General features: G+C 56.0%; 2 protein-coding genes across 14 annotated transcripts in view; one reads left to right on the top strand and one right to left on the bottom strand.

The window, feature by feature from the left end:
• VGLL4 (vestigial like family member 4) overlaps positions 1-15,313 on the top strand; it is a 156,542-nt gene extending 141,229 nt beyond the window's left edge. For 7 of the 8 annotated variants that reach the window (XM_061397119.1, XM_061397117.1, XM_061397115.1 and 4 more), the window contains 3 exons: positions 9,264-9,486; positions 12,241-12,361; positions 12,685-15,313. In XM_061397119.1, coding sequence (XP_061253103.1) covers positions 9,264-9,486; positions 12,241-12,361; positions 12,685-12,950 — 610 coding nt within the window. In that variant the 3' untranslated portion in view covers positions 12,951-15,313. Of the gene's footprint in view, positions 1-9,263; positions 9,487-12,240; positions 12,362-12,684 lie in introns of those variants that run through there. The other variant, XM_061397121.1, reaches the window with a different exon arrangement.
• A 729-nt stretch (positions 15,314-16,042) lies between these two features.
• The window catches only part of ATG7 (autophagy related 7), a 273,963-nt gene continuing 269,155 nt past the window's right edge, over positions 16,043-20,850 (bottom strand). For all 6 annotated transcript variants that reach the window (XR_009732575.1, XM_061397104.1, XM_061397109.1 and 3 more), the window contains one exon: positions 16,043-16,271. Coding sequence is in view for 5 of the 6 variants with exons in the window: in XM_061397104.1 (XP_061253088.1) it covers positions 16,239-16,271 (33 nt within the window). In the remaining variant the exon portion in view is untranslated. The remainder of the gene's footprint in view (positions 16,272-20,850) is intronic.

Below are 20,850 nucleotides of genomic sequence, written 5' to 3'. Positions count from 1 at the left end.
TTTTGCAAATCCCTTTGGGGACTTGCTTAGAGAATGGAGATTGGTGATTCGTAATTTGCCTATCAGTTGTCCATTGATTAGTAGCCTTTCTTAGTGTCCAGGAATCCTTGAAATAATCTTGAAGAAATTGTAATCATCTTCTTATCTTGTAATTGAAGTAAAGAAAAAAAATAGCTCAGCTATCCTTTTCCTCTGGTTTTCAGAAAGATAAGAGTTCAGCCAAGACCATGTGGCTGGCTGCTCAGAGAGAATTAATTCACTAAATGCTTGAAATTTATACACTACATAATCTGCTGTCAGATGGAGGATCCCAAAGGCTCTTTAATAATCATATTTCCATAATTGATAATTATAATAACTGTTTTAAAGAATATTTGGTAGATGCCTCAGGATCTTTTATTAAATGAACATTTAATCACTTTATATACTCAGTACTTAAATTCTCAAACATTTTTAGTAAAGCTTTATAATAATTTAAATCAGTAATTTATTTTTCCTTGCAGAGTTTCTGATGTTAGTCAGGGTTGGTGGGTGGTTTTGAAAGAAAAACTGGCTTTAAAATTTTTGTTTAGTGTTAAATGAATGTGTTGAATTAGAACTTATCCTCTACTATCAAGAAGTCCATGGCTCCAAAATAAGACAAAAAGCTCATGTAGTTCTATGTCTCCTGCCCCCCCAAAAAAAATTTTTTAAAAATGGGCAGATCTGAATAGACATTTCTCCAAAGAAGACACACAGACGGCCAAAAAGCACACGAAAAGATGCTCCACTCTCAGTACTGACCAGAGAAGTACAAATCTGAACTCCAACAGGGTGCCCCCTTGACGCCTGTCAGAAGGGCCGTCATCAAAAATCTCCAAAGAAAAAGTCCTGCAGACAGCGTGGAGGAAAGGGCTCCCTCCTAGACTACTGGGGGAGACGCAGGTTGGTAGAGCCGCTCGGAGAACAGGGTGGAGGCTGGTTACAAAACCAGAAGGAGAGCTGCCGTATCATCCCCAAGTACCGCTGCTGGACACAGTCCCCAAGAAACCGGAGTTGGAAACGAAACTTTGCTGCGCAGAGTTCATTGTGCACCACTGTTTACAAAGAGCAGAATACGGGAGCAACCAAGTGTCCATCGACAGATGAACAGGAGGTGCGGTACTAGTGTGCGATGGAATACTACTCAGCCACAAAATAACAGAAAGATGCCGTGAGCAGTGACGTGGATGAACCTAGCGATTATCGTACTAAGTGAAGTCACAGAAAGACAAAAACACGGCACCCCTCACGTGTGGAATCTAGTTTTCTTAAAATTGATACAAATGAACTGATTTACAAAGCGGAAACAGACTTACGGATATCGGAAACAAAAGTACGCTTACTTAAAAGGGAGACATGGCAGGGCAGGGATGAATCAGGAGCTTGGGATGAACACATACCCACTGCTCCGAATAAGACAGGAACCCAGCAAGGGCCTACTGTACAGCACAGGGAACCCTGCTCAATATTCTGTGGTAACCTCTGTGGAAAAGATCTAAAAAAGAATGATTCTAAGTGTATGTAGCTGAATCACACCGCTGTGCCTGAAACTAACACAGCACCGTAAGTCACCTGCACTGCAGTAAAATTAAAAAGTCCACGGGGTAGTGTGGAACTGCCTACTGCCAGCATCAGGGCTCCCCCGGTGGCTCAGCTGGTAAAGAACCTGCCTGCCAGTTCAGGAGATGCAAGAGACTTGGGTCCAGTCCCTGGGTCAGGAGATCCCCTGGAGGAGAAAGAGGCAACCCACTCTAGTGTTCTTGCCTGGAGAGTCCACGTGGACAGAGGAGCCTGGCGGGCTGCAGTCCATGGGGTCACAAAGGGTTGGACATGGCTGAACACACACACCCGAGTCGGACACGACTGAACACACACACACATGAGTTGGACACGACTGAACACACACACTGCCAGCATGGGAGCTGGATGCTGGGAACGTGCTTGCATTCAGGGGCAGGAGCACGGCTTTGTGGGTTGTGAAGGGCGGGAGGGAATTGCCACAAACCAGACAGCACAGGAGGAAACATGTGGGTCCATCCTTGACAGGTGTGCACACATGATGCAGGAACTCATTTGTAATCTCTGTCTTTAGCCAGTACATCACAGTGTAGCTGAGTGAAAGAGAAAAAGAGCGGAAGGGTTTCAGGAGGCTAGACGCTGCTATGGGACCAGGCTGCTGGAGGAGAACCGCTGCATCTTGGGTCCTGTTGTTGTAGGTGGAGTTCCAGTTGACTGCAGGTCTTGGAGTTATCCTGATTTCAGTATTCAGTTTTGTTGGCCTTGGTTCTTACTTCCTTTTGATTTTTGGTTCAAAATATGCTGTGCACATTGAAGGGAGTTACCTGTTCTTTCGATTTCCTTCAGAGTGTTGTCTAGTTCTAGGTACCACACTTAAAGCTGAAGGGCTTCCCTGGTGGCTCAGACAGTGAAGAATCCGCCTGCAGTGCAGGAGACCCAGGTTTGATCCCTGAGTTGGGAGGATCCCCTGGAGGAGGGCATGGCAACCCACTCCAGTTTTCTTGCCTGGATAAACCCCCTGGGTAGAGGAGCCTGGCGGGCTCCAGTCCATGGGGAGTCTAGTTCTGGGTACCACACTTAGATGTAGATGCTGATTTGGAGAGCACACAGAGGTGGATGACGACAGGAGGGTATGGTGTTGACGGGGTTAGGACTGTTGGCAGGGATGCTTGTTGGCTCAAGAGGATCCTGGGCGTGGCAGGGTGGACGCAGAAGCAGTTTTCTGGTGGCTGGAAGAAGAAATAGACTTTCTTGGGTTTTTTCCAAAGAGCAGACTGTCAATCACAAAATTATACTGGAATGTAGATTCCATTCATTGTATGGGGTGCCTTTCATTGGCGCTTTGCAGCCGTGGAGTGAACTGAGTGAGCCCCCGGCCCTGGGGGTGTCTGAGAAGTCGCCCTAAGGGGTCACGCAGGTGCGCTTCGATTCACACCCCTCTCCCATCAGTTGTTCACAGCCACCCCACCACAAAGCTCTCTTCCTCTGACCAGGATGACGCATCCAGGCTTTTCACCATAAACAGTGTGCAGTGTCTTCCAGCGACTTGTCACCGAGTATGGAGTCAAGGCTAAGAGTGAGCCTTCCAAAGAGTTGGAACGGAATTAGAGAGGGGGCCCGGCTCCCACCCAGAAGGGGAGTGGAGATGGCATTAAGGTGTTTTCAGACCACCCCCTTCCTGGTGGCAGGGCCTGGGATCGCTTCTCCAGTGACCCCTGGGCCAGACGCTGCCCTGGAGCTTCACGGGTTCCTGTCTCATTCAGTCCAGTTGGTGCAGGCTTTTCCTAAGAATACGTTTGCTTTTTGGTCGGTTCACTTATGACTTGGGTGCTTGTGCTGACTTGGAGAAGGCAGTGGCACCCCACTCCAGGACTCTTGCCTGGAAAATCCCATGGATGGAGGAGCCTGGTAGGCTGCAGTCCATGGGGTGGCTAAGAGTCGGACACGGCTGAGTGACTTCACTTTCACTTTTCACTTTCATGCGTTGGAGAAGGAAATGGCAACCCACTCCAGTGTTCTTGCCTGGAGAATCCCAGGGACGGGGGAGCCTGGTGGGCTGCCGTCCATGGGGTCGCACAGGATCTGACACGACTAAAGCAACTTAGCAGCAGCAGCAGTAGCAGCTGACGTGTGGGAACGTCTGAGCAGGCAGCGTGCAGAGGTCCGTGTGTCGGGAAGGGTTGTGTCTCCCCTCTGAGTCCTGGGCTGGCAGGTGGCTTCCGTTGTCCTGTGGCCTGAGCCCTGGGTACCACGTTTCTAGCCCAAGAAAGGCTTTCCCCGGGGAATCTCAGCGTCAGACTGAGGGTGTGGGGGAGCTGCTGGCTTGACCCCAGCAAAGCCGCTGCAGACACTGTCCATTTTAAGAGCCACCTCAGACTTCCCTGGTGGTCCAGTGGTTAAGAATCCATCTGCCAGCATGGGGAGACACGGGTTCGATCCCTGGTCCGGCGGGAGACTGCACATGCCGCGGAGCAACTGCTGAAGCCCGAGTGCCTAGAGCCTGTGCTCTGCAACAAGAGCCGCCACTGGGCTGAGAAGCCCGCGCGCCTCGACTGGAGAGTGGTCCCCGCTCGCGTGTGCGCACAGAAGCAAGGGCCCCGCCCGGCAGAAAAGCAAAGGGAGAAAAAGCAGGCGCTCTGGGCTGTCCCCGTGGGTGGATCCCCTGTGTCACCCTGCCTCTGTCCCTTGCCCGGCCGCCCCGCGTCCGTAGCCCTGCCGCTGTGAGAGGCGAGCCCCGTGGGCCCTGCAGATGCTGCGGCTGTCGGGCGGGAGGAGAGACGAGACGCCTCCATCCCTCCTTGGGCGCCCGGACTCTGTCCGACGCCAAGAATACGAGAGTTGTTTGTATCCCTTTTTTTTAAGTGTTGTTCATTGAGAAAATGCCTAATGACAAACATCACTTACACATTTAGTAGCAGTAGGAATGCTAAGTTAATTTGTGTTTTATTGGTCTCAGCAACGCCTGTGTTCATTCGAAATGAGTGAGCACACACATGGGGCCCACGTGACGCGGTCGGGCCGCAGGCAGGGCCGGGCGCACCAGGTGTCCGTGCGGGGCCACCCTCCTGCTGCCAGTGCCCACTGCCAGGCCTGGCGCGGGAGGGCGGGGAGCTTCAGCAGTCGGGCTCTCGGTGTGCACCTCTTTTCTAAAACTTTGGTTTTTCCCTCTTGTCTTAGCTCATGATGGGAAACATGCACAGGCTGTTCCAGTCAAGGAAAACTGTTCCCTTATTTATGTTGAGTCGAGCTGTTAGGAGGGCTTCCCAGGAGGTTAAAAAAAAACCTGCCTGCCATCGCAGGAGACGCGGGTTCGATCCCTGGGTTGGGAAAAGCCCCCTGGAAGAGGAAATGGCAACCCACTCCGGTATGCTTGCCTGGGAAATCCCATGGACGGAGGAGCCTGGCGGGCCACAGTCCATGGGGTAGAGACACATGGCTGAGCACAAGCTGTTAGGAGAGTGGTCCCGAGTCGCGGGTCTCAGCGGTCTGGGAGCCCCGACTCCCCAAGTGAAGCAGGTTTCTGAGCGCTGGCCTGTTCTCGGGGCTGCAGCATGTGGGCGCCCGGCGGCCTGGCCCTGCATCCCCGTTGGGTGTCCCTGGTGACAGGTGTCACAGGCGACACCGTCTTCCCCCTTGGTCAAAGGCAGGGGTGGGCGGGCTCCCCCGTGCCCTGCCAGTGCCAGGTGGGCTGGGCACTGCAGCAGGGTCCCGGGTCCCTCTCTGTCCTGGGGAGTGGGGTTCTGAACGCCAGTTACTTCTCAGCTGTGTCTGGCCCGTGACATCCGGCTCACCGTTGAGTATCCGGGACAGCGTCTCTGCCTCACCTCCCAGCCTCGCAGTGCTGACGCCTTTCCTCTGAGCCCTGTGCCCTGCCGGGCTGTCTCGCCCCACACCTCCCTGCTTCCTGTCTGAAACTGGTGCTGAGGGGTGACAACACCCGACTAGGACGTCGTGGTCACACCCCCACGCCCCCCTCACGAGGAGGCAGGAGGGTGACCTGAGTCTGGATGACCTGGGGGGCGTTTTGAAGCAGGACGTGGGCGGAGGGAGGAAAACTAAGGATGCGGGAGGTGAAGGGGGAAAGCGCGTCACAGCTCTTGGTGCCTGGTGTGTGAATGCTCCTTAAATTCTGCTTTTTCAGAAGAAAAGTCTTTTCCTGCTGGGCATTTCCTCTGAAATTTCCTTAATTCCCTTTGATTCATCACAGATCGTTAACTGGATCCCACATGATTCAGTTCAGTTCAGTCGCTCAGTCATGTCTCTTTGCGACCCCATGGACTGCAGCACGCCAGCCTCCCTGTCCTTCGCCAACTCCCGGACCCAAACTCATGTCCATTGAGTCGGTGATGCCATCCAACCATCTCATCCTCTGTCGTCCACTTGTCCGGCCTTCAGTCTTTCCCAGCATCAGGATCTTTTCCAGCAAGTCAGCTGTTCACATCAGGTGGCCAAAGTATTGGAGTTTCAGCTTCAACATCAGTCCTTCCAATGAACACCCAGGACTGATCTCCTTTAGGATGGACTGGTTGGATTTCCCTGCAGTCCAAGGGACTCTCAAGAGTCTTCTCCAACACCACAGTTCAAAAGCATCAATTCTTCGGTGCTCAGCTTTCTTCACAGTCAGTCCTCACGTGATACATCACACGATACCTGTCCTTTAACAGTTCACTTAGTGAATGGTTGTTTAAAACTCTGCGCTGTGCTCAGCTCCAGGGAGCGGTCAGGGCGTGGAGGGTGACGACCTCTGGTCCCACTGGGGAGGCTGCCGTGTCCCCCGGTGCTGTGACCCTCGTGCACACACAGGTCCCCGCTGTGTCCTCCAGCCTCGTGGTTTGGGGGTCAGGGGGCCTCCCAGAGCTGAGGATGGAGACGGGGTGAGGCGGGGGCTGCCCGGGGCTTGCCGAGCGCCCAGTTGCCGCCCTGCCTCCATCTCTCAGCCTCTCAGGCTGAGTGTTCATTGGCTCCACCTCGGGCCTCTTCTCTGAGATGCTGGCACCTGCCGCTGGCCTGGTCCCTGTCCTAAACCCAGCACGTCAGCCAGCTAGGGGAGTGTTCAGCACCCTATGGCCACCCCGCCAGCTCAGGGGTGTTCCTGAATTATGGGAGCCCAGGATGGGGTAGGGGACACGGGGGCACTGACCTGGGTCCAGGAGCTACGGCCTGTGGACCCCAGGGCACCAGAACATTTCCTCAAAAGCACTAAACTGCTTCATTCTGCTTCCCTCCCTGGCCTAAGAACTCGGAGCCTGTTGGTTTAGCTAACTGCTGAGAATGGGAAGACAGACCTTCCCAGGGGTTTGCTGCAGCTCTGGGCCCCATTAGTAAAGGGCAAGGAGCCCTGCGTTCACGAGGGTGCGTGCTGAGGGCGTCCCGCACGGTCCCACTGCCTGGGGCCAAGTATGCATTCCCCTGGGGACGTGGAGGGCAGAGCGGCAGCTCGTGGGAGCCTGGCCCGGATGCTCTGTCCCAGAGGATGGTGTCCCCTTCCTACTCGCGAGCCCCTTGCCTTCTTCTCTGTGGCAGCGCCCTCCCCGGGGTGAGGATGGGCCCCTGGGGGGTGGACCCGGGACCCTGAACCTTGTGTTCTCGGGCGGTCCCCGGCACCCACCACCCAGGAGGCCTCTGGGCCCCTCGCGGAGCAGATGTGTCCCTAAGGAGGGTGGAGGCGCCGCGAGTCGTGGGCAGGAAGCGTGTGGTTTTGGGTCCGGGAGCACGTGACTCCCGGGAAGCGGCGGAGCCCGGGGGTGATTCACTGGGGGAAGGAAAACGACGTCTGTGCCCAAGCTCCGGGAACCGGGAAAAGGAGCTTGGAAGTGTGAGTAATGTGTAATTTACTAAAATTAACCAGCGACTTCTTCAGACAACGGTTTCTGGGTGTTTTCGGTGTCTCTTCTGGTCCTCGATGCCCGCTGCGTCCTGCCTGCAGGGGCCCGTCTCCCCTGTTCATTCCTCCCGCATCCGGCGTGACACGGGACAGACCCTCCGCTGCTCGGGCACCCTCCCCAGAACAAGGCTTCAGTCCCTGACCCTCCAGAGCGGCTGCCCAGTTGGGCTGGGTGGTGTCTGGGGCCTCAGGGGGCTGGGCTTGTGTGAGCCTCCCTGCCAGCCTTCTGCCCACACCTCCCCTCTGGTGCCCGGATTGTGAGCCCCTGAGCAGGGCTGTGTCTTCCTCCCATAACCGTCACGAGATAGGGGCTTGGTCAGTGTTGGTGGACAGGCATGGAGCCTGAACTGCACGGGGGCTTGTCCCAGTGACGCGACCAGCCCGCGACCTCTCAACAGTTCGTGATGTGATGTCTAGAAACCTCATTTTTCGGGGAAATTATGTCAGGGAGGCAGTTTATATAGAACATCAAACACTAGAGGGAAAGTATCAGTCAATCAGTTGTGTCCGGCTCTGTGCGACCCCTTGGACTGTAGCCGCCAGGCTCCGTTGTCCATGGGATTCTCCAGGCAAGAATACTTGAGCGGGTTGCCATTTCCTTCTCCAAGGGGATCTTCCTGATGCAGGGATCGAACCCGTGTCTCCTGCATTGGCAGGCAGACTCCTGACTGACTGAGCTACGTTAAGGGAAGAAACACCCTGTTCAGGAGAAGCCCACTCACCTCGGGTCGGAGGGCTGGTGTCGCTGCTGTGTGTCGGTGTCCGCGGTTACGACTGTGGCGCCTTCTGTATAAAGGCCAGCAATGTGCTCTGAACCTACACAGGAAGACGATACATTACAGACAGGCTGGTTTCAGAATTAAGGGCTTTTTTTCCCTATTCTTTTTCTGGTCTCATAATTCTTTGTAAGTTGCCGGGATCTGTGGGACGTGTATGGAGCATCTCGTCTGGACTGTCTGACTTGTCTGTGATCGTCTTCATGGGCTGGAAGTTTGTCCTCTAATCGTGTCTAAGTCACTCTGTAGAGTCCACCAGAGGACGGGGGGAGCGGGTGAGGACACCCACGAACTGCACGGCGTGCCGTGTGCGGTCAGGTTGTGCTGCAGCTGATGAGCTCACAGGTGGCTTGTTCTGCCCGCACGATTCCGCACCCATGTAGCCTTCGGTCCCTGTTCAAGACCCTCCCAGGTGGCCCCCATGCCCACACGGCGGCTGAGGACACCGGCTCCGGGGATGTGCTGGCAGAACCAGACTGGTCTCCTGCATCACCGCCCCTGCCTCCCCAAGCCCCAGTGCCATCCTGATGGGCACAGATTGCATCTGCAGGACAGCTGCTCAGGCCCCAGGGCCTCGCCCTCACCTGCAGTTTCTCAGTGGTCGTGGGCAGGGCGCTGGGCACGAGGGTGCCAGGCCGAGTGGGCTCTCAGATGCCCTGGGGGGCTCCAGGGACACAGGAAGGCAGGCTCACTAGCGGGGTGAGGGGAGGATGGCTCTCTCGCAAGCCTGCGCGGGGCACTCTGGCAGATCCAGGGCCAGAGCCAGGCTCACCAGTTGGGGGGTGTCGGCGGCCCAGGTGTGTGGACGGTCCCTTCCTGCTGGTGCCATGGAGCGGACTCCAGACCCTGCGAGGGCACCGCTCCCCAGCGCCCACCCAGGCTAGCGTGCCAGCCCCTGGTTCCCCGCGGGCTATTGGAGGCGCCCTGAGGTGGGGTGATGACGGAGTGGTCCCTCCCCTTGGCAGAGAAAGCTGGAACGATCGGTGTGAGCACGGCCACGGCCCCCTTCCCTACCCAGAAGCTGTCAGGCATTCCCGTCTGAGCGCGCGCTGTTCTCTTTTCAGGAATAAGACGGCCAACGGGGACTGCCGGAAAGACCCCCGGGAGCGGAGCCGCAGCCCCATCGAGCGGGCCGTGGCCCCCACCATGAGCCTGCACAGCGGCCCCCTGTACGCGTCCCTGCCCAGCCTGAGCATGGAGCAGCCCCTCGCACTGACCAAGAACAGCCTGGATGCCGGCAGGCCGGCCGGCCTCTCGCCCACCCTGGCCCCGGTGGAGCGGCAGCAGGTACAGCTCTGTCGGGGGGGCGGGACCCCATTGCCGGGCTGTGCCGGGAGCACCAGCTGTGTGGGTTACTCCGCGTGTAGGCCCCGCTCCTTAGGCTGAGCGGCCTCAGAGAAGCGGCAGTGTCTGGGGGGCTGCTGCTTCTCTGCTTCTCACAAGGAGGGAATGGCCTGGACTTGCCGTGTTTCTCACCGTCTTCCTCGGAAGCTCTTTGGGGATCAGTGTGATGATCCCAGGGGGACTCTGACACGAACCCCTTACGAGGCCACACGGCTGGAGTGCAGTGCCAGGCTACTCTGCTCGGGGCTGGGGCCCTAGGAAGTCTGGTCAGAACCCTGTGATTGGCAGACGAGGACTGTTTTTAATATATACATACATAAAGGAAAATAAGGGAACTAAGTTGTCAATAAACACAGACTGTTTGGTAGGAACAGAGACTTAAAAAACAGGCTCCTGGGGGAAGAGCTGATAAAGGGAGGCATTAACCGTACAGTTCAGAAGCACGGCGTGAACCTGTGGTTCCTCTCTCTCAACTTCTGGGGCCTGGGGCCCAGCAGATCCTCAGTCAGGGTTTGCGCGAGACTCCTGGACACGGATGCGAGCACGAGGAGGTGCCGGAGCCAAGCTTAGCCTCCAGGCTGCTACCGCAGCCCCTGCCCAGGCCGCTGCCGCAGCCCCTGCCCAGGCCTGCTTCTGACCCCATCTGTGCCCCCTGCTCGTGGGCGCCCTCAGGTGCTGGGTGAAGTTTCACTGCGGCTCCCAGGAAGGCTGATGAACAGTTGCGCTTTCTGCCTTAAAGCCCCAAATCACGACCCTGTTTGTTTCCCTTTTTTTTTTTTTTTTTTAACAAAACTGGGTATATAGACAGCTGCTTTGTGTAAGTAGTGTGTTAGAAGCTGGTCAAGCAAGATGCAGGTGCTCACACAGTTCAAGTCTGGAGGAGCCAGGTAATCAAGTGAGCCAGACTGTTCATGTATCAGTTGGGGGGAGTCAGGGGGAGCTACCAGGTAGGGAACACTCACCGGTGCTGCAGGAAGGAAGGAAGTTATAGCTAGAGGCCCTGGGCATCTCCCAGAGCCGTGGGTGCAGCCAGGCTTTGGAAGGGCGGGTCGGACCGGGCCTGAGAGCTGGACGGGAGGCCAGCCCCCTTCCTCCCCTGGCTCCGGGCCATCTCTGCATCCTTCTCTCTTGTTGTGTATGGATCGCATGGCCAGCTTGGCGTGGGTGTCCCCCAGCTCCCAAGTTCCCCCCGAGTCTCCTCCTGCCTTAGCCGCAGCCCTGTCTGGAGGGTGGGGGGCAGGTTACTCAGCGAAGGCACGTGGGGAGAGCACAGACTCAGCGGTTTGAACAGACCCTCCAGAAGTGACAGGACGCCTGGACCTGACCACGGCCAGGCCCCCAGACCCATCTTAGGTCATGCTCCAAGCCCCTCAGGTCCTATTCTTCCCATTTCACAAAACGAGCTTAGAAGGTGAATGAAGGTCCTGCCTAACAGGCGGGCACCTCGTTCTCCGAGTCTCAGAGCCACGTTCCCTCCTTTCCACTGTTTCTGTCCCCACGGCAAGGTGTCATGCGGCTCCCGGTGGCTCTGCTCCGCTGCCGACGTGTGGTACCATCAGTAAAGCCCCGAGGTCTTTGTTCTCAGGCTGCTGCTGCTCAGCCTCACCTTCTCTCAGCTCGGGTGTGTGCTCTTCCTTGTTAGACCCGGAGCACACGCCTGCTCTCTCAAATGGAGCCAGATCTGCATTACAGACCCGCCCACTTCCCATCCCTGGAAGGTCTGCTCTGCAGGCCTCCACAGGAGCTACCGTCCTGGCTCTTTACGGGAATGCCGGAGGGTGGACAAGCCCCGATCCCCTTGCTGACCTGCTGCCGTCACTCGGCCTCGGCTGATACCCAGCTCCCTCGAGCTGTCTGGCCGCCTCCGTCTTGTCTGGGGCTATCAGGACCCTTCCTGGCTGCAGCCTGAGAGTGAGGTTGGCTCACAGGTGTTTTCATCCGGGTCGGGGGATGTCTGGCAGGGTGCCTGCTCAGGGGTGGCTTCATGCCTCACAGAGGAGGTACCTGAACAGGGTCTTGAAGGGTGGGTGGAAGTTGCCAGGCAGGCAGTGTGGTGGTCTTGGGGAAGGCCGACGGGGTAACGCTGGTGTGTGACTCACACTGGGAGAGGCTCCTCCATCTCAGTCGTCACTTGCATGGTCGGAATAGAGATGAGCAGAACTGGGAGTATCTTGGAAGGTCCTAGAATGGCTCAGAGAAGCTCTGGGGTCTGGGGGACACACTCTGGGTGTCCCTTTGCAGGGGGCCCTCCCCCTGCTGTCCGCCCACTGGTCTCCCCACTTGGTGACCGTCTCATTTCAGCCAAGCAGCCGAGCCTCTGTCCTCGGCTCGGTGACTCACAAGGTTGCTGCTCAGAGGGGGCCCGGCACACCTCCTCGGCGCTTGTTCACTGTGGGTTTGGGTCCTTGAGCTTCAGAGTGGGAACCACGAGGCGGAGGAGGGGCTTGACCAGATCTGCCTTTGGGCCTGGAGAGGTCTTGGGGGGGCGGTGCTTGGCAGGAAAGGGGTGCTGGGGAGAAGGCCCCATGCGCACTGATGGGGGCTCTCCCGGTTCAGTGGGTGCCCGGCCAGGCTGAAGGGTACGGGGGTGGCCATCCTGCCTCGGAGCGGGGTTGGAACGCAAGGGCGGGGTGGCCGGGTGGGGTCCGCATCGCCTCCCTCCCCACGCTCGCCACTCACACCAGCCTTCCCCCGCAGAATCGGCCCTCGGTGATCACGTGCGCCTCCGCCAGCGCCCGCAACTGCAACCTCTCGCACTGCCCAGTGGCGCACAGCGGCTGTGCGGCCGGCCCGGCCAGCTACCGGCGGACCCCGAGCTGTGAGTGCCCGCGCGTGCCCCCCACCCCCCAACAGGGCGGGGGACTCAGCACCCCTTCCCCTCCTGTTCCCGGAACGGCGGCCTCGGGGCCCCTGCGGAGGGCGGCGTTGTCCCAGCACAAAGGCGCTGGGCTGGGCGGGGGGAGCAGCCCGTGGGCCCCGCCCTCCAGGCCCCCCTCGAGTCAGGGTGGTCGTCGCCGCCGCCCTGTGTGCATGAACGTGTGCGCACACGGCCCCGGGCAGCAGGCGCAGAGACGGGACCCGCGCCGGGGTCACCCTCTGTGCGGTCCCCGCTCTGACTGCCGTCCCCCCACTGTCCTCCAGCCACCTGCGACCCCGTGGTGGAGGAGCACTTCCGCCGGAGCCTGGGCAAGAACTACAAGGAGCCAGAGCCGGCCCCCAACTCCGTGTCCATCACGGGCTCCGTGGACGACCACTTCGCCAAGGCCCTGGGCGACACGTGGCTCCAGATCAAGGCGGCCAAGGACGGCGCGTCCAGCAGCCCCGAGTCGGCCTCGCGCCGGGGCCAGCCCGCCAGCCCCTCGGCCCACATGGTCAGCCACAGCCATTCCCCGTCCGTGGTCTCCTGAAGGGAGCGCCGCCCTCCGACACCACTTCCATCTGCATGGTTTGCCTGAGCTTTGAACAGTCAGTGCTTAAAAAAAAAGGAAAAATTGGGGGGGAAAATTTGGTGGGAGAGGGAGGGATGGTTTATTCGCAAAAACCACGTGGTGGGGTTTCTATTGTGTTTCGTTACTTGCTTGGTCTTCGCCCTCGGGGCCCTCAGACATGCTGGCGGCGCCGCGCGGGGCACCTCTGTCCGCGGGCGCCCGCCTCGGTTACCAAAGACGCCTGGACCAGGTCAGCGCCCTGCGAGGCCGGGTCGCCACGGCTCGCGCTTTCTCAGTCACAGGCCAGGCCACTGGCGACCCAGACGCTCTGTGCTTTTTCGTTCGCTTCTCGAGACCCGGGCGTGTGCGGCTCCGCTTCCAGCCTGCGTGTGTGCGTGCTTGTGTGTGTGCGTCTACTTGAAGAGAACAGGACTGTCGTGTCTGATTTGCACTATGGGAGGAGGACTCGAGTGGCCTGCCTGACAGCTTTGTGCGAGACGCTGGTGCTCTGAGGGCAAACTGCTGAGAAACAGAGGGTTTCAGGATGACATTTGTGACCATTTGTGTTTTTTGTTGTTTTTTAATTTAGACAAAACCGCTTTGGAAAGGGGAAGTCTCATGCAGGTTATAGGTCTTTCTCTGTCTAGGTTTCAGGTGCTTGCAACTGGACTGCAGACTCTTACCAATCACGGGCATTTTACCTTTTCTGAACACTGCAGTTTGTTAGGCTAGAGCTGAAGTTGGAGGAGCCTGTAGTGCTTTCAACAGTGATGCATGTTTTAATGGATAAAAATAGCTGGTTTCTATTAACTGTATAGACAGTAAACAAAAAATCCTTAATACTTAACTAGCTTCTTTTCAGAATGCGTTTTATTTTTGTCAGTTACAGTCCTAGATATACTTACTGCTGGTACAGTTGTACTCTAAGATTTGTATTTGATATCCACGTTACTCCCTGGCAGGCCCTGGACGCGGGCGGGCGAGTGGCTGGTCAGCGGCCGAGTAGGATGCTGGAGCGGTGGCCGCAGGCTGACAGCATCGGCTATTTTCTGCCTCCCTGCCTGCTCCCGCGCTCCCAGGGGAGTTGGGACTGGTGTCTCCCAGCTTCCCTCTCGATACAGAAACTGCTCTGCTCCCTTGGCCGGACAGCAGATGCCCGACAATCTGACGCGGTGTTTTTGTGTGCTTCCTCTCGTACGCTGGGGCCAAGGCAGTATACATTCCTCTGACTTTATACAGTTATTACTGCATTTATTATTGTTTGCTATAGTCATAGCTACTAACTAGGAATTAGGCGAAGAAGCAAGCATGACAGACCCAGCTGTGGATGTTCGACAGCTGCTTTTGTGTCCGGGAACCTTTTCTTGGGCCCCGCCCCTTCCGGGCGCCGCCTCCCGCCCCGCCCACCAGGGCTCTGGGTGCCCCCTGGCCTGGTCGTCAGTAGGAGAAAGATGCAGGTTGGCTGGTGACTTTTACACAGTTGGCACTGGGTGACCAGGCGGGCGTTGGGTTCCTGGGGCTGCAGGTCTTTGAAGAGGCAGGAGGAAGGCGTCTCCCCCCCCACAACCCCGCACGCATTTCCCTCCCACTTCACTGGGCTTCCAGGCTTTTGCATCCAGGCCCCTATATTTTCTGTAGGAGAAAAAAAATCATCGAGAACACTTTTTTTATATAGGTAACTTTAAGACCATCATTACGCTGTGCGTAAAGAATGTACAGAGAAATTTGTAGGTATTTTTTGAAGAACAATTAATTTGTTAATGATATGTAGCTATTTAATTTTTCCCTTTTCCTATTGTAATCATTCATATTTTTTTTTTTGTTTGTTTGGAAAAAAAAGTTGATCTTTTTTTTTTTTCGTCTTAGATTTGTCTGTAAAAGTGCAGGAACACAGTTATTCTATGAGAACACTGCATCTGCCTTAATAGCCACTAGTTTGTTATTGCTACAGGCTACTGAGCGTCGCCCAGGAAAACGACCCACTGCCGGCGGCTCTGTGCAGAACGGGCCCGGCGGGCGCCCGCCAGCGAGGACATCGCTGGGGAGGGGGAACTGGAGCGCTGAGGGCCGGGTCCCTGCTGGGAGCGGCTGCCTGGGAGGGGCCACGGGCAGGGGGACACTCCCCGGCCTCAGGGCACAGAGAGGTTCTCCACAGAGCCAGGCCATCCGCAGTGCGTTCAGACCATTCTCTCCGTGTTTGTAAATCTGTAATATACCATTCTCTGTGGCCTGTTTTTCCTGGAAGAAGAAGAGAAAAAAAAAAAAAAGGTTTGGCAGGCCATCTTTTTTTTGTACTTAAAAGTAGCCTTAAGAACAATAATAAAGTGCTCTTAAACCACAAACTGTCAGGGTGATTCTTGGGCCCTGGGGACGGTGGGGTGGGCTTAGTGCCTGGGGTCCAGTGGCCTCTGGTTTAAGCCCCACGTCGGCTGGAAAACTAATTTTTAACTCTCAAAGAGAAGCATCATTTAAAACCTACAGCAACCCAACTCAAGACTCATCATTGACTTTGCTTCCTTGCCCAAGATAAAAGGGCCCCCGCTCCTGGCTTCCATGCCCTGCTCAGTGGCAGCCACAGAGGCGCAGCCCCAGGAGGAAGAGTGAAATCAGCCTGAGTGACCCCAGCAGGGCGCCTCCCCCAAACCCTCTGACCATCCCCCTGGCTGCATGGAGGCAGACCCACCGCCCACTCCGCCCCTCCTGGAGTTGGGGCCTCCAGGCGGAGGTGGGACCTGGGAGCAGGCCCTCCGGTGAGGTCTGGGCCTCCAGAGGCCCCAGGGCAGGAGGGCCCCGCCTGGGCAGCTCCAAGGAAGGAGCCCGGTCTCTTTCCCCCAGCGCAGCGGAGGTGGGGAGCCGCCCGGCCGCAGCCTGCGTCCCTGGAGGTCTGTCCCGCTCCCCTCCAGCCGGCCAAGCTGGGGCCGCAGCCCCTACAAAGGCTGCTGAAAGGAGCCAGCTTCTTGCTCCCCGCGGGTCTCTTGGCCACCTGCCCCCCGCCGTCACTTCCCCTACGGGGGTCCCGGCTAGGAGGAGCGCGGCCCCCTCCCCGCCCCAAAAATAAAGAATCGCTCGTGGAGGGGACCAAGTCCCAGGTCACCGGCAGTGCCGAAGCCAAGGTTATTATTGAGCTCAGAACCGGTGGGATGAGGAGCTGTCAGAAACGGAGGACGCCAGCGGCTCCTGGCGCGGAGGCAGGCCGGGCCTCCAGCGGTGGGGACGCGGGGCCAAGTCGCAGTCCTGGGGCGGCGGCCTCGGAGCGCAGGGCGCGTGTCAGACGGTCTCATCGTCACTCATGTCCCAGATCTGCGTGGAGAAGGGGAGACGCTCAGTGTCCGCCCGCCACGGGGCCGTCTCAGAGCTGCGCGGCTGCGGCCCCTGGCCCCCCCCGCGGAAGGAAACCAGGGAGTCGGGCACCCGGGGGCCGCTGCCGTGCGGATCCTGTTGGCCTTCCCGAGGCGGCCCTCGCCCCCGGCCCCGCGGATCGAGAGGCGCTCAGGGCCCCCAGGGGCTCCCCGCACCCTGGGAGGGGCTGGTCCCTGACCCTAGCCCCACAGACTTTCCAAATTCCTAGAATTGGTTGCAAAAGGCCACCTCAGTGCTCAGAGAGCTGAGAGAAGGAACGTGGTGTTTACAGGAGGTTGGCCTAGGAGGCAGGGAGGCGCAGCCAAGGTAAACATCGACATCCACAGCGGCTTGGCTGTCAGCGTGGGGACCGTGGAGAACACACTGAGAGAAGGACATGTCCTCCGAGGACTGCCGCCTGGGGCCGAGCGCTGGTGGTGGGTGTGCCTCACACACACCCCTCCCTGGTGCCCACCCCCTGCTGCCTGAGCACGCTGCGGCGAGACCACGAAGGCCCCGCTGTCTGAAGGCACGAGGACCACATGCAGAGGCTGGGCTCCCCCGGCTCAGAGCAGGCTTGGGCCTGCCCTGTTGGGTGGGATTGGGGGGCGCAGGGGGGTGTGGGTGCCATTCCAACAGAGGCTGCACCCAACGCTGCCCCGGTTCCCACCACCTGCAGTGGGAAGAGCCGTTAGAGGGCTCGCTGCACACTTACTCTTCGCTCTCATTCTGTGTACACACACGCCTGTGGAGCCCTCCCCGTGCCACGTGAGGCCAGAGGCTCCCTCCTCCACGACTCACTACAGCCCGTGGGATACCGGTGGAAACTGGCTCAGAGAGGGGTGTCAGTTAGCCCCGGTCACACAGCAATTAAGGTGCGGGGCTGGGAGCACAGGGGAGTGGGGGTTAGGAGAATAAAGAGGGGGCCGGGACCCCGCAGGTCAGGATGCTCCACCCCCCTGCCCAGGCTCTGGGTACAGGGAGTGGGTCCTGGGAGGGGGACACGGCCCACTCTGTCGCCCTACTGTGTGGTCTAGTGGGGAAGGGCCTCTGCAATTAGCAGGGGAGACAGCAGGCCTGAGCATGGGTGGTGCGGAGGGGTCCAGGCCCTGCCCAGAAGGTTCAGGGGTACAAGTAAGGCACCCAAGGGACGCTGGGACTCTGCTGAAGGGGAGGTGGCATCAGGCATCCTTCTCTAGGCCCAAGATGGGGTTTCTATGAGAGGGCAGCCCATCCTCTGCCATTGGCTGCTCTCTGGAGGGAGTCTGAATTGTGAACCCCAAGTAATTTCAGGATCAACAAACAGTATCATAAGACTTAACATATAGGTGCTAAAAAAAAGCCACACTCACAGAACCAGAGGCTAAACAATGGATGGCAGGGCCTGGAGGAAAGGAGTTGGTCAAGGCACGAGCAGCACCGATTCCGAGGACAAATGCAGTCTGCGGACCACGAAGGGTTTACATGGGCTACAGTCTATGGGTTGGTAGATTTGGTCAGAGTGGTCCTGACTGAGGTCTCCAAGACCACCCTGCCTGTAGACTGCAGACCACTCTAGAGTATACAGGACCACACTGCCTGTACTCTGCTGAAAGACTGCCTACGGTCTGAGCACCACTGCCTCCTGTCTGCAGGACCATGCTGCCTATAATCCCAGGACCACTCTACCTACAGACTGCAGACCAGTCTGTCTAGAGCCTGCAGGAGCTCTCTGCCTACAGTCTCCAAGACCAGTGTGCTTACACTTGACACTGACGGTAGTCAGAGTAGGCCTGTAGGTTGTAGGCAGAGTTGTCTTGATTGTCGTCTACAGAGCACTCTGCCTGTAGTCAGAAGGGGCCCGTGAATGTGCTCTTAATGAATAAAGGTGGTAAAAAATTGGCAAAGATTTAAAAAATTTTAACACTAAGTGCTGGCAAGGGTGTGAATAAACACTTCCAAGAGAAGTATAAATTGGTGCCAGAGATTTGGCAATATGTAACACAAAGCTTTAAAAATCCCTGTAGCCTAAGGAAGAGATAAATGATGTTTTTGTAAGATGATATGCAAGTTTACTTAGAAAACCCAAGAAAATGCTTTGATGAGTACAGATAATAATGAGTATTCAGTAACATAGGAAGATACCAAATTAACGACTCAATCACAGCCTTCCTGTACACAAACAGCATCCAGTTAGAAAACATGATGAGAGAGAGGAACCCAGTATAAGAGCAGGGAAAGAAAGAGGTAAAGTCCTGGGAAGAAAACCTGACGTAAAATGTAAAACCTGTCTATGGAAAAACTTCAGAACGGTCCTCACAAGACCTGCGTGAAAGCGCCCTGGGAGAAACGGGGACACACCCTGTGGTTCTGCACGGGGCAAGTCAGCGTCAGCAGAGATGTCCCCTTTCCTGAGCAAACGTAAATCGAACACAATCCCGATTTTTAAAAAAATCCAGTATCTTTCCTGGAGCTAGACAAGCTGGCTTTAAGTTTATGTGGAAAAAAAAATAAGAGACCCTTTGAGTATGAAAAGAACAGCGAGGAGGCTCCGCTACACTGCGTTTAAACATCATCAAATCTGTAATTTAGACATTGCGGCAGCAGAACCACAGGCAGATGGGCCAGGGGAACCAAATGGCCAAGAAACAGGACAGGATAGGATGTCCAAAGACGTGGAAATCTACTGTTTTAACCATAAAGGTCTGGGAAATGTGATCTCAAATCATTAGAAAAATATGAGCTTTTAAATGATATAAGGACCACTGGAGAGTCATTTCCAAAAAGATAAGATTGATTCCACACCTCACTGTATATCCAAATCAACTCCAAGCGGAGCAGAGACTAAAATTTTTTTTACATCTCTTGAAGGTAAAAAACTGTTCAAATACTAGATGCAAACATGGGTGAATTTCTTTATAACCTGTGAGTGGGCAGCCTATAATTAAAGTCTATAAACAACAGAAACAGATTACACGGATTATGTAAAAACACACAGGAGGAACTCTGCTGGAAAAGCTCTGGAAGCAAAGCTGAAAAGCCATGACACACGCTGGGTGAAAACATAAGCCTGTACCAGCCCCTCACATGTAAAAGCTCTTCTAAAATCAAGGAGGTAAGAACCAATAAACTGATTAAAAAAAGAAAAACAGGCCAAAGACACAGGCAGTTTACAGAAAAAGACTTGTAAATAGCTTCGATACATAAGAAAAGGTGTTCAACCTTACTTAGAGTAAAAAAAATGCTAAAGCTTTGTAGGACACGGTTTTCAGAACGTCTCTGAAAGATACCACCATGAAACTGAAAAGGCAGGCCAGAGGCAAACAGCCACGCTCTACATAAAGAGGAAGTGTATCAAAATATACAAAGAACTCTTCCAGCTCAGTAATAAAGAGACAAATAATCTGATTTTTTTTTAACATGGGGAAGATTCACCAGATATTTAACAGCAGAGGAAATATAGTACTAATAAGAACCTGAAAAGATGCTCAGCATCCTTAGTCTCCAGGGAAATGCAAATGTAAACCACAACGAGATGGCTGAAGGGCACGTGCGGAGACGCTTGACGTCACTGTTGCTGCTGCTGCTGAGTCGCTTCAGTCGTGTCCGACTCTGTGCGACCCCACAGACGGCAGCCCACCAGGCTCCCCGTCCCTGGGATTCTCCAGGCAAGAACGCTGGAGTGGGTTGCCATTTCCTTCTCCAGTGCATGAAAGTGAAAAGTGAAAGTGAAGTCGCTCAGTCGTGTCCGACTCCGTGCGACCCCATGGACTGTGTAGCCGACATCACCGTTAGAGATGCATAAACCCAAACCACAGTGAGGCATCGCCTCCCGCTGGCCAGGACGGCCACTGTCAGAACTCTACAACTACCGGAGAGGGTGTGGAGAAAGGGACCCCCAGTACTGCTGGCGGCAGGAGACTGGTGCCGCGTCTATAGAGAACACTACGGAGGTTCCTTAAGAAACTAAAAATCGGATTCCCGTATGATCCAGCAGTCCCACTCCTGGGCATATACACCCTGCGAGCACCGTACTTCCCAGAGATACCTGCACCCTCAACGTTCACCGCAGCAGTATTCACAATCCGCAGGACACGGGAGCGACCTCAATGTCTATCCACAGGTGAATGGGTAGAGAAGATGCGGTACTTAAAGACAATGGGATACCACTCAGTCATGAAAGGGGAATGAAATTGGATGTTTGTAGTGACAAGAACGAACCTAGAGTCTGTCACACAGAGTGAAATGAGTCAGAAAGAGAAAAATATGTATTAGTGCATACGTATGCAGTCTTCCCAGGCGGCGCACTGGTGAATAACCCACCTGCCAGTCCAGGAGATGCAGGGGACGTGGGTTTGATCCCTGGGAAGACGTGGGAAGATCCCCGAGAGTGGGAAGCGGCTACCCCCTCTAGTATTTCTTGCCTGGAAAATTCCATGGACAGAGGAGGCTGGCAGGCTACAGTCCATGGGGTTGCAAAGTGTCGGACATCACTGAATGTGCGCACACGCACACATGCAATCTAAAGATGGTATGAATCTACTTGCAGGGCAGTAAGAGA

Source organism: Bos javanicus, chromosome 22 (genome assembly GCF_032452875.1).
Source record: "Bos javanicus breed banteng chromosome 22, ARS-OSU_banteng_1.0, whole genome shotgun sequence".
NCBI classification, from domain to species: Eukaryota; Metazoa; Chordata; class Mammalia; order Artiodactyla; family Bovidae; genus Bos; species Bos javanicus.
This window is presented reverse-complemented; position numbering and strand designations above follow the sequence as displayed.